The 13,666-nt window shown below is 46.4% G+C and overlaps 1 protein-coding gene across 1 annotated transcript in view; it reads left to right on the top strand.

The window, feature by feature from the left end:
• The window catches only part of LOC311237989 (A disintegrin and metalloproteinase with thrombospondin motifs 19-like), a gene marked incomplete at its 3' end in the record, with an annotated part of 279,286 nt that overhangs the window by 60,540 nt on the left and 205,080 nt on the right, over positions 1-13,666 (top strand). Inside the window, 1 exon segment of the mRNA XM_084325960.1 lies at positions 9,927-9,966. Within this exon segment, the coding sequence (XP_084182086.1) occupies positions 9,927-9,966 (40 nt within the window).

The following is a 13,666-nucleotide window of genomic DNA, read 5'->3' as shown; positions in this document are numbered from 1 at the left end:
GGGGTTAGACCGTGTTGGATTTTATATATCAGGCTCAGTGGCGGCTCAACCACTAGGGGCGCTCGGGCGCCGCCCCCCCTCAGGCCCTACCCTGGTTATATGAGAGAAGAAGAAAAATAAGTTTTTAGTTTTTTGTTTTATAGCCCTATAAATAATATAAACATGTTTAAAATTAATAATATTTACTCATTTTAAGTATGTTTGTGTTTCCAATGCACAATATAACGTTATTATATAAAAAAAAAAATCGTTTTCTTGAACAGGAAGTGACTCACTTTTATTTATTTTTTATTATTTTTTTGTATTTCTCGGCCCGGGCTAGACGCGATATCGCTCTGAGTGCGCGTCACGGTTTGATCGCTGTATCCGTCACAGCCAATCAGTGCGTAACGCTATGTTGGAATCCGGGCGGCGATTTGAAGCGGTCTAGCCAGTAGCGTCAAGAATTTCTGTAGCCGCATTTTGCGGAGACGCTCTCTGATTGGCCGACGCCAGTATTTTTTTCCGTCGCAGAATTTCACAGAGACGATCTCTGATTGGCCGAATCCAATTTCTAATGTTCCAATTCTAGCTTATTCCTAGGTTGGTCCGTTGGTGGTAGAGATAGTTGTGTTGTTGTGAGATGCATGCAGCTGTTTGTCTTAGAGCGTGCCGTGACTGCAAGTTCTTTAGACTGTTAAGCTTAGGCACTCTTTCAAAGTTGGTTAAGGTTAGAGTTTGTCTTAGAGCATGGCGATAGAACGCCAGGTAGTTTGCAGTCTGTTCGACGCGGAAATGGACAAAGGAAGAAAAAAAATATATGGTGGATGCAGTCTGGACACAGTGGACAGTGGTCTGGAATACATCAACAGTGGATTATACACTTTATCAAGGCAAGCCCTCCTGCCCTGGATGTGTCAACTAAACAGTGAGTCTCTCTCTCTCTCTCTCTCTCTCTCTCTCTCTCTCTCTCTCTCTCTCTCTCTCTCTCTCTCTCTCTCTCTCTCTCTCTCTCTCTCTCTCGCTCTCTCTCTCTCTCTCTCTCTCTCTCTCTCTCTCGCTCTCTCTCTCTTTCTCTCTCTCTCTCTAATTTCGCCGTGTGTGGGGCATAACCACTCAGACAATGAATGGTAACTTGTTTAAAATGAAGAGACATACAAATGTGTTTATTATTGAATGGATCTGACATCATCTGAGAGAGAGAGAGAGAGAGAGAGCGAGAGAGCGAGAGAGCGAGAGAGAGAGAGAGAGAGAGAGCTGTGCGTGTTTGTGTTGTGCTATTGGAAACGTGGTTGCATTTGACTGACTGATCATATATTGATCGATGGCAATGGTGATAATATTCGCCAATGCGTGCCTTGTACATGTTTGCAAAATGTTTGGTATAGCGCCCCTAGTGGCGAAGCATCCACGAGCCGCTACTGATCAGGCTGGCATCTTTTAGTTTCAGCATGTTTTCCCAGCTTAGCAGGGCATGTTTTTGGAGGATGGTACAGTGGTGGTGACAAAAGGGTTTCTTGTCCAACACCTTCAGTGGTTACGTCATTGCTGTTTCCGGCCGGTCCACCTCGCAAAATTGCAACGTAAAGCATGAACATTTGCATGGTGTACCTTTCTGTGCGTATTCATCCACAATCTATAGCTCAACATGAAAATATTCGCAATTAATCGTAAAAAAGAATCGCAGAATTTTATTTCAACCAGAAATGATAGAAGGGAACTCATTTTGTGGAAAAATGGAAAGCTTGCCAACGTTCATGAGGCTGAATTGTTACAATAGCGGATAATCCATTTTCCCAATGATAAATCCCTATACGGGTGGACCTCGCGGGAGGTCCAAGGTGACGTCATACTACACCTCCCTATGCTTTCTTTGCGGGCGACGGTGGCTCTGGAGGTAGAGCAGTAGTCTGGTAATCACAAGGTCCCCGGTTCGATCCCCGCTCCTCCCGGGCAGCGTGTCGAAGTGTCCTTGAGCAAGACACTTAACCCCCTAACTGCTCCTGATGAGCAGGTTGGCAGCACCTTGCATGGTCGCCTCTGTGGTGAGTGTCTGAGTGACTGTGAGGGTTCACAGCGACATTGTACTTTTGTACTCATTTTATGCCATTATTAAGTCTGCACATTTACATTGCACTACGTTTATGGTATTTTATACCTATTCTTATGTCTGCAATTTATGCATTGTTTTTTATTCTGTCAATCTGTGTGCTGATTTTATGTTCATTTTATACTATATAGATAGTTATTCATATTTATTATTCTTATATTGTAGAAATGTGTGCATTGAAATGTCTGTAAAGTCTCGATGCCATTGAAAAGGAGGGTGACCTCAATTGTCTTTTCGAGAATAAATAAAGGTTGATGATGATGATGATGATAAGTTGTAAAGCGCTTTGGATAAAAGAGTTATATAAATGGAGTCCATTCATAGCTTCAGACCCGCTGACCTCAGTAATTATTCGATGCATAAAACGCCCTGTGAGATAATGTTTTTTTGTAGGGAAATAGCTTCCATGTTCATTTCAGACCATAACTTTTATGATTTGGGCCCTGGGCTCCCAGACAAGTAGCATTTTAATTAAAGCCAGTGGTGCAAAGTAACTAAGTATTTTTACTCAAGTAAGTACAATTTTGAGCTACTTGTACTTTATGTGAGTATTTTAATTTTAGGGAACTCCACTACATTTCAAAGGAAATATTGTACTTTGTACTCCACTACATTTATCTGAAGCCATCAGTTACTAGTTACTTTGAAAAAAAAAAGATTTGACATAGAAAACATGGCAAAAATGTATGAATAGTATATACTTTCACATGTGAAGTCTGTCAACTTCAATAGTAATTAGAGCAGCATAACTGGACCACACACCACTTTAACATAACCTTTAATCAGAGCAGCACAACTGGAGCACATGGTTCTTCTGAGCGTTCGCAAGCCAATCACTTGAACTCCAGAATCCTGGCGACTGAAAAGTTTAAGTTCAGGTTTTGTTTTATTTGTCACATAATATGAGGTACATGTACATTATAGTGAAATGCTTGGTTCTGTATGAGCCTCCTGAGATTGTGCTTCATTTCAATTAAAACAGTAAAGACCAACACTATACAAAATATACAATATACAAAACTAAAATGTACAAAAATAAATAAATAAATAAGATTATAATAATAATAATAATTAGGTAGAAGAGGTAGTTCACATTTTTTAAGAATAAATAGATACAATATGATGTAATGTTTAAAGAGTGTTTAAAGTGAATGTGTGCATGAGGGTCTTGTGTGCAGTGAGTGTAGAATGGATGAGTTAGTGTTGCATAGAGTCCACGTTGAGCAGCCTGATGGCCTGGGGATAGACGTTTCTTCCTAGTCTCTCTGTACTGGCCATGAGACTCCGGTAGCGCTTGCCTGCATAGTATACCAGCCAGACCTGACCCAACAGACGGAACTCTCTAGACACACCTTCTCTAAACTACAGTACCTGAACAATACAGTGTAGGTAAAAAGCACACACCCTGCTGTTACCTAATCGTAAACCTTACAACCCTTCAACATTATTATTATTATTGTTTTAATTATGTTTTTGGTAGATTTGTATTTGTTTGTAATACCGGGCAGTCCGGTAGAGAGAGAGAGAGAGAGAGAGAGAGAGGAAGAACGGGAGACAGAGCGGGTCGGCCGCTTCGCGACGCAGCGTGTTGCATGGGTCGCCACTTGGGTGCCCACCCTTCCACATTATTAACGGCTGCAACACATTGACAGTTCAGTGTCGGCTGTGTCCAGTCTATAACACACAACGGCCCACACAGAACAAGACACCAGCAGCCACAATATCTCCAGACCAATTGATCAAATTCAATAGCCGCTCCAATTTCTACAACTCCAGACGCTTCCAACTTCAACACGAATTGGCCGCAGAACGTTCACACTTCCTCCGTCGATATATCACATCCACTAATCTGTCAACGGTAGGCTTATCCTGCGGCCAAGCGGAAAATCAAAGCCACAGCGGCCCATAATGGACGACTCTGCCCACCTATTCTTTGATTGATTGATTGATTGATTGATTGATTGAAAACTTTATTAACAGATTCCAGAATGGGTACAATACAGTATGGCTCAATACACACTATTTTTCATCATAACATTTATGACCTACACGACATACAAATAGACAGTACTGTTTAAGAGACAGTGTTTCTAAAAGAGAGTATATACATTTGAGGGGGAAGAAACTGTACATTGGAGGGGGTTGGGTGGGGGGGGGGGGTTATTGGAAATTTACAAAGGCCAGTTTCGAATTGCAGCCTCCCGTAGGTGCTCTTTGAGAGCGGTTTTGAAGGAGGGTAGGGATTCACATTATTTTACGGCTGTGGGTAGGCCTCATAATGTGCAAGCAAGGGCGTCATTTTGCTTTCAATGGTGGAGGGGACACATTTGGGGGCGTGGTCAGTGGTGCGTTGGTGATTTCATACCTAGTTGCACTGTGTTTTAATGGCCGTGGTCCGGCGAAAATGTTGAACATTTAGAATTTTAAATGCATCAATCTGGTGCACTTTGAGGGTCAAGTAGACAACATACTGTATGTATAAAACAACAGCCTAGAGGCTTTTAAATACAACGAGGTCATAGACAGATATTTCACAGACACCAAGCAATGCTGTTGCATTTCATGGCAATCACACAGACCATCGTTCACACCAAACTTTGAGGGGAGGGGGCAGGGAGCTCCGTGTGTTCCGTCCTACGTATTTGAACACACCTGACGACCTGAGCTATTGTTATGCAAAGACGTGCACACAAAAATGTGACTCGTCCCTCGCCAAGTACCCACCTGGCTTCTTGTCTTTGCATAACAATGGCTCAGGTCGTCAGAGGCCTGAGCTCAGAGAGGTAACAAGCAGCCGTGTTCCGCGTGGTCCTATAGTGCCGCGTCGCGTCTCCGCTTATTATCGTGTAACATTGTTTTGGACGGTAAAAAAGTGCAGGGACAATAACTGCCGTCTGAAAACATGCAGGGGACATGTCCCCCGTGTCCCCCGTTAATTACGCCCCTGTGTGCAAGACATACAGAGAAGTGAAATTTCGTTTCCCCCTTCCCGCGGTGTATATAAAAAAATATCTAATATAAACATAAAGTAACATATAGGACACTATAAACATAAGTAACATATGGGACACAATGTACATACACTATAATACATGACTATACTGTATATACACAGTATAAACTGTGGCTAAAAACTTAGTGCAAGAGAGAGAGAGAGAGAGAGAGAGAGAGAGAGAGAGAGAGAGAGAGAGAGAGAGAGAGAGAGAGAGAGAGAGAGAGAGAGAGGTGGGGTGAGAGAGGTGGGGAGAGAGAGAGAGAGAGAGAGAGAGAGAGAGAGAGAGAGGAGAGAGAGAGAGAGAGAGAGAGAGAGAGAGAGAGAGAGAGAGAGAGAGAGAGAGAGAGAGAGAGAGAGAGAGAGAGACTCTTCACTACGACTCTAAAACGGTGACGCTGCACGGAACAAAGTGCAAAGTTACACGCCAGTGACTGCCGAATTCTACCCGCATTTGGCGGGTGGCGGGTGTTAACGTCAAGCCCTGGTTGTGAGGCACAAGTTGTAAAGTGCTTTGGATAAAAGCTGCTATATAAATGCGGTCCATTTACCGGTTACAAATAAACATTCTATAAGCATCCGGATGCCGCACGTTTGCTAGCTTTCACACTGACAAAAACCACCCCCTGCCCCAGCACCCTCTAACTGCCCCAGCACCCTCTGAACTAACTGCCCCAGCACCCTCTAACTGCCCCAGCACCCTCTAACTGCCCCAGCACCCTCTAACTGCCCCAGCACCCTCTAACTGCCCCAGCACCCTCTAACTGCCCCAGCACCCTCTAACTGCCCCAGCACCCTCTAACTGCCCCAGCACCTCTAACTGCCCCAGCACCCTCTAACTGCCCCAGCACCCTCTAACTGCCCCAGCACCCTCTAACTGCCCCAGCACCCTCTAACTGCCCCAGCACCCTCTAACTGCCCCAGCACCCTCTAACTGCCCCAGCACCCTCTAACTGCCCCAGCACCCTCTGAACTAACTGCCCCAGCACCCTCTAACTGCCCCAGCACCCTCTAACTGCCCCAGCACCCTCTAACTGCCCCAGCACCCTCTAACTGCCCCAGCACCCTCTAACTGCCCCAGCACCCTCTGAACTAACTGCCCCAGCACCCTCTAACTGCCCCAGCACCCTCTAACTGCCCCAGCACCCTCTGAACTAACTGCCCCAGCACCCTCTGAACTAACTGCCCCAGCACCCTCTAACTGCCCCAGCACCCTCTGAACTAACTGCCCCAGCACCCTCTAACTGCCCCAGCACCCTCTGAACTAACTGCCCCAGCACCCTCTGAACTAACTGCCCCAGCACCCTCTAACTGCCCCAGCACCCTCTAACTGCCCCAGCACCCTCTAACTGCCCCAGCACCCTCTAACTGCCCCAGCACCCTCTAACTGCCCCAGCACCCTCTAACTGCCCCAGCACCCTCTAACTGCCCCAGCACCCTCTAACTGCCCCAGCACCCTCTAACTGCCCCAGCACCCTCTAACTGCCCCAGCACCCTCTAACTGCCCCAGCACCCTCTAACTCCCCCAGCACCCTCTAACTGCCCCAGCCCTCTAACTGCCCCAGCACCCTCTAACTCCCCAGCACCCTCTAACTGCCCCAGCACCCTCTAACTGCCCCAGCACCCTCTAACTGCCCCAGCACCCTCTAACTGCCCCAGACCCTCTAACTGCCCCAGCACCCTCTAACTGCCCCAGCACCCTCTAACTGCCCCAGCACCCTCTAACCATTGTGTTTATTTTTTTATATATTGCCAGTCCCCTCTGGAAAGAACACCAAAGCCCATACAAACATGAACTGTAGTAAAACTGGAGGATTCCTGTGCTTTTATTTTTGTATACGCACCAACTACTATAGTAATAGTGTAGTAATACTGTATACTTTAGTATTTTTTGTGTTTCTGTGTGTGTGTGTGTGTCGTGCGTGCGTGCGTGCGTGCGTGTGTACGTGCGTGTGTGTGTGTGGGAGGGGATGACGACACAGGAATATTATGAATCACTATAGTATTTCCGCGGTTAATGAACTATAGTTCATTTCTGTACGCTAAACCGCATAGGTGACAGTTGAATATGACAAGGCATGGCAGCTGCCATTTCTTGGCCGCCTTTTAATAATAAAAAAAATATATTTGCCAACTAATTAAAGCCAGTATAATAATCGAGGAGAGTCGTATCCCTTTCCTGCAATCATTTTTATATTGATGAGACTGAAAGTTAATACGCAACAAAACTCGTTTTTTTTTTGCCCTTTTCTCTTGGCAAAGAGCGCGGCCTGAGTCTGGTAGGCCTGGTTTATTGGGCCTCATTCGTCTCGCAAAATACACAGAAATCTGTACGTATAACTCTTTCAATATGCACTTGAATATACACTCAAACTCATTTCCACTTACAATTAGATCCTAATGAGTCCTGGGACGTCGACTGACATCGTCGTGGCAACGCTCTGCGATCAACTCTCAACCTCTTTCACGTCTAGAAGGATTGATGAACGACGCTCCGCTGCGGGGCTCAAATTCAAACCTTCGCTCCGTCTTCCATGATTGATCACAGAGGAGGCCGCAGTTGGTAATAATGTAGATAATTGACTCCAATAAATTATGTTTTTCAAGTGTAGCATAGCAGAACACAGACATTATTAGCGGTGTCTAGAATATGTTATTCATCCGCTTAATAAATGGGGCTCGGGTTCGACGGCGTCTGGTAACTGGTAAATGGCTGCATTTATATAGCAGCTTTTATCCAAAGCGCTTTACAATTTGTGCCTCACATCTTTACCCGTTCACTCACACATTCACACACCGATGGGTGGAGGCGACCATGCAAGGTGCCGACCTGCTCATCGGGAGCAATTAGGGGGGTTAAGTGTCTTGCTCAAGGACACATCGACACGCTGCCCGGGAGGAGCGGGAATCGAACCGGGAACCTCCGGATTACGTCAGGCGTGTGAGCGTCATTAAGCCCACTTCATTTCATAAACGGAAGAATAGGGATAATAATCTTGGTATAATTTGCGCGACTGGATTTATTTTGACAATATGAATCTGGAGGTGAGCCAGGAGATGGACCTCGTTATCGACCGCTGTAACGTCCTCCCGGTGAAAACAGAATCAGCCTCCCCATCAACAATATGACTCTGTTCAATAACTTTACAGACTAATAATAATAATAATAATAATAATAATAATAATAATAATAATAATAATAATAATAATAATAATAATAATAATAATAATAACTTTATTTGTATAGCACCTTTCATACAAGAATTGCAGCTCAAAGTGCTTCACAGCAGTAAAAAAAGACACAAGCATAAGAAATAGTCAGATCAAGAGCATAAAGTGCCGACATGAAATAAGTATAAAACGAGCATGAAATAGACGGCAGCAAAATAGACAATGTCAAGGTCCTTATAGAGCATTAAATCACATGGTTTTTCATATTAGGATCTAACATCTTAACACATTCCTGGCCAACCACGTATATATACGTATTTAACTCGTTATTTCTTTTATTCGCTATTGCCTTTCATAATTCATCGAGGCACCTTGTGCATACTGTTCTGAGTGTGTCTGCGATTGCAGACGGTCAATACCGCCCCCTAACACATTGTGGCAGCAACTGCACTACATTAGAAACGCTGTGGGGGGCACGCCGCGCTCCAGGGCCATTTTCATTCTTGCATGAGGAAGGATAATAACGATAATCTAGCGTTGATTTCAGGATGATTAGATAATGGATTCCACTAAAACGCTATTATCGCGTCTTTTCCTGGGATTACTAAGAATCACCAAAACTATACTCATATTCAAAGCGGTATAAAACGGAAATGTACGGATGAAAAAACAATCTGTTTAGTGCATGTTGACTGGAAGCAACTCACTGACAATCGACGGGTGTATTAGATCCATAGCTATAATATAAGATATATTTTAAGCACTCGCAAGTGAACAAAGCGCCCCATTGACTTACAGCACTGGCGTTCTATACAGAAGGTAAACAGCGACCCCTGGCCGTGAATGTGTTAATAGGCCTCTTTGTTTATGGTTTGATTCTATGGCCATTTTAAAATAGACAGTAATACAAGAGTAAAATAGAATAGACATAGTAAAATAGTGCAATAGTGCAGTGCAATAAAATAGTTAGTAAAATAGAATAGACAGAGTAAAATTATGCAATAGTGCAGTGCAATAAAATAGTTAGTAAAATAGAATAGACAGTAATTGTGCAATCTACAGTAAAGTACAATAAATCAATAAAATGACCGTTAGATATCCGCTCTCTCTCCACGGTACCTGAAGACGTGCTGACATTGATTGATTGATTGAAAACTTTATTTAACAGATTGCAGAATGGGTACAATACAGTACGGCTCAATACACACAATTGTTAAGGGGATGCAGAACAGAGAAAGACTTTCGTCTTGTTTACATCAGGGTCCCCCATTTTCAATTCATAACACATTGACATGATAGGGACTAGGAGAGAGAGAAAACAGGGTGTTTTCAGTGAACTCCCCGCAAACATAAGGTACAATGGGAACCTTCTCCTCATCAAAGACTGAAAGTAAAGTACATTTCTTAAGACACTGGGTATTTCTGTGACGTCACGTTGCCGCGCCTTAGCGCTTAGCTGCTGAAACAACAGCGACTCAGGAGGTAGAGCAGTCGTCTGGTAATCCAGAGGTTCTCCCAGTTCGATTCCTGGCAGCGCACCGGGAGCAAGACACTTAACTTAAATTGTGAAGCGCTTTGAATTAAAAGCGCTATATATAAATGCACCGTTTATTTTATTTCAATTTAAATCAATTAAATTCATGTTTTTCCTTTTTGTCTTTTTTTATTTCGCAGGAAAGACTTCTGCGTGCATAAAGATGAGCCGTGTGACACCGTGGGTGAGTAGGAAACGAGATCTGAGTGAGTTTGGATCCTGGTGAGTTTGGATCTGAGTGAGTTTGGAGCTGTTGTTATCTGAATACAGGGATACAGTGAAGCCGGGGGGACTGTGCACGGGTATGGCCTACTGTTGCCCTGGCAACAGGCCGTTCACTCTGATTGGCTGAGTTGACACTGCCGCGCCCCCCTGGTGCCCCCACAGTCAAAAAGTGCCCTTTTGAGCGGCAAAAGGACGTGCCCCAATGGTCTAAACTTGACCATGTGCCCCCCACGGTTGAAAAATGTCACGCTAAAGTGCCCTTTTGAGTGGCGAAAATATGTTATACTTATGTAACGGACGGTACCGTGAAGCGCAGTCACGAAGGGCTGGGGTGAGTAGCGGTGCTATGGGTTAAACTCACTCTCACATCCTCAAAAGACACATAGACACGTTACAAAGAAGTGAATTCACCTCTTGGTATAGAGGTCTGTGCTGTCGACCCGTGGTGCGGCAGACCACGAGTTTGAAACTCCCTCAGGGCATCGACGTTTAAAGTGACTGTAGCGACTATCCTGATGTCCTCGTCTTTGACGCGCAATTAGAAAAATCACAATGTCGAGTCGGTGTCACCTGCCGTTGGGTGAAGTTCCCATTTAATTGAAGTATTTAACATAATACATGTGATGAGCCAAACAATAATTTCTGCATAATGCTGTCAATAATACTGAAAACGAGCGAGGGTACGTGCGTGTGTTCGTGCGGTAAAAACCGTGAGACCTCTCCGTCACCCATACCTAGATACCTTGATTGCCATAGCCTATCCTGTGCCTTTATTCAAAACCCATGAGCTCCGCGCTGCCACCCAGTGATGAACTTAACAAATGTACGGTTATGTATATAACCATAGTTATATGAGTATAGTGACGCTCAGCGTCATAGTGCAATACTCTTCATATCCAGTATTGAACTGAAATAAATTGTCACATGTACCTTTACCTACCATCATCTGTCTGGCCACACCCCCATCCGCTACCTACATAAGCAGGGGTGTGGCCATACCATCATCTTCTTCCCAATCCTTCACCACAAGGCAAGATCAAGGGGTCCTCAGTGAGTCCTGACGCTGAGCGTCACTATACTCATATAACTATGGTTATATACATAACCGTACATTATATATCGTATAGCTCTGCTCAGCGTCATAGTGCAACACAGGAGCTGAGCAGAGCTGAGCTCGACAAATGAACCCGCTGAGGCCCCCCACAACCATCAGAACCGGGGAGGACCCGAGCCCCCCCGAACCCCCCTAGCGGAGGACGGGAGGGAGTCGGATCCGACTGCGCGAAGAGGAGCTTAAGCAACTCAACGCACAGGGTGAGCCGACCGTGTAGCGTACCCACGACTACACAAACGCACAACCCGCATGCCACTAGGGAACGAACGGAAGGAACAAACCCCCGTTACCACCCCTAAAAAACACGGGGTCAAGAGAAAGCCCAACTGCGTGGCAAGGCCGTAGCAGCGGAGCGCGAAGGAGGACCCAGATCCAGAAGGGACTGGACCCCCCCGGAAAAAAGGGGGGCCTGGAGAGGCCAATGACGCCACAGCATCGAGACCTCACCAGGCGGTGACTAGTGACACCGCCCCCCACATCGCCAGCGTATTCGGACAGGGCCCATCCAAGAGCAGGCCCTTCCCCCCTATAGCACGCCGCCTAGCTCACTGACCCTGGTATACTCAGGCAGTCACCCATCCAAGCACAACCCAGGCCTGAACCTATACCGCTTCCGAAATCGAACGAGATCGGGCGTGTTCAGGTTGGCATGGCTGTAAACTCGAAGCACTCAAGAGGCTACACCCACAGCGGGAGCAGGCAGCGCACCGGGGAGACGACCTCCAGAAGAGGTCGATCCCTCAATCCAGGCAACAGGCACTTGACCTGAGCCTGGAGCACTGCGGACTAGACAGGCGCCAAAGGGGTCTGCTGAAACAGCACCCCGGCGGAAGGGGCGTATGCTGGTATTGTTGTGCACCATGTCACAGCCTCCACAAAAAAAACCAGACTCTCTAGAGCGGTCGAGGCAGAGAAGGCTGACACGATTGGCAGACGTCATGAAACGTGCGGGGGCACACTCAACCGGCCTAACCCGAGAGTTGACTCTGCTACCAACACACCTGGGAACCAACCACCCCCTTGGTTCAAACATGAGGTGGTTGTTCCTATAACCCCTCAAGAAAAAACTCCAAAACACAACTGCGGGTATACACTGGCTATACCGCAGTACAAGTATTTCAGTTTTCAAAAAGGGGTTATCCCAGGCCTACGGGTCGACGAAACAATTTCGGACCGGGCCCGGCGGACCGGGACGTACACAGGGATGCCAGAGGAGTTCCATAAGAACCACCTCAACAGCCCCCTCCCAGCCATGCTTAAGCAGGAGAAGAGAGGGGCGAAAATAATGGAGAAGGACCAGGCCCCCTTAACGCAGCACAAGGTACAACACAACATGGACCAAGCAACAGTGAGGGGTAATACGTAGTAACACAACCACGAACATCTCCATAACGTCAAACCCTGCAACACCCAGGCCGACCCGGCATTTTTCCCCCCGAAAAAAGCACAAGTCCCTCAGGGTACCAGAACAGCAGATCTGCGTCCCCGGCGGACAACGGGTTAACTGACCTGGACCGGCGTGACCAGAATCAGTCCCGTGTCCTAATCACGCCGACATCCCCAACCCTAGGAGGGGGGTAGGTATGCGTGTTGATCCAAAACATTATAGAGGGCGCCACCCAGACGGTCCCTTTCGTACCGCGCTCGGTGGCCCACCCCAAGGGTGTGAGACCCCTCCACCTATGCTTTGATCTATTCCGTTAATATCCCCCAGATATGAACGAGAATTCGTCGAGACAACACTGGCGCTCGGAAGAGACAAACTCCATCCCAGTTGCCCCATAAAAACGCTGTTTTAATGATGAGCAACCAAGGCGCGCAAGCCCATGCGTGATTCCTGTCAGAAGCACCCAGGGCCAGCACTATGTACACGTTGAGACCCAAAACACATCAATGGATAGTCTAACAAGACACCAGATACCGTTCCTCCAAGCCGCCTGGGAGAACGACAAGAAGCTGCGTTTTTATTAAATTTTTCTACAGAAAAGAGAAAAAATACGGACATGGGTCCCATGCGACGCGGCTGAGGGAAAAAACAATACCCCGTCAACCTACTCCATAAGGAGGGGACGGGAACCCCCAGAGAGACTTCCCACGTGAGCAACAACTTGAAAAGTGAATGTAACATTGAGCCACGTGACCAAAAGGCTCAAGTTACATATATATCGAGCGTAGCAGAACTCTTAAGTTCCTACGCCCCGCCACACCAACTTGACAATAACAGAGAACCACACATGGGGCCTGTAAAGAACTCACAGAAGTCAGGTGCCCAGTCAGGTGCCCAGTGATGTATTCTATGGCGGGGGGAATCCCATGACTCAACCGACCATGATAGGTGAGGAGTCAGGGAATTCCCTCCCCCCCCCCCTCCATGCCGTACTGACCAATCAGCGCGGCAGGACCGAATGAAAGAGGGCTAAACCCCCCGACCAATCAGAAAAGAGGGAAGGAGGGGTTTATCCGGTTACCCCCTCACGAACCCATACCTCGTATACGATAATAATAAACAGCCATGATGATACCTTATGTAGCCAGCATGCT

The sequence above is a fragment of the Notolepis coatsorum genome, assembly GCF_963971535.1.
Source record: "Notolepis coatsorum genome assembly, chromosome: 12".
Taxonomy (NCBI): Eukaryota; Metazoa; Chordata; class Actinopteri; order Aulopiformes; family Paralepididae; genus Notolepis; species Notolepis coatsorum.
The sequence above is the reverse complement of the archived record's forward strand: the minus strand, read 5'-3'. Positions and strand labels throughout refer to the sequence as shown.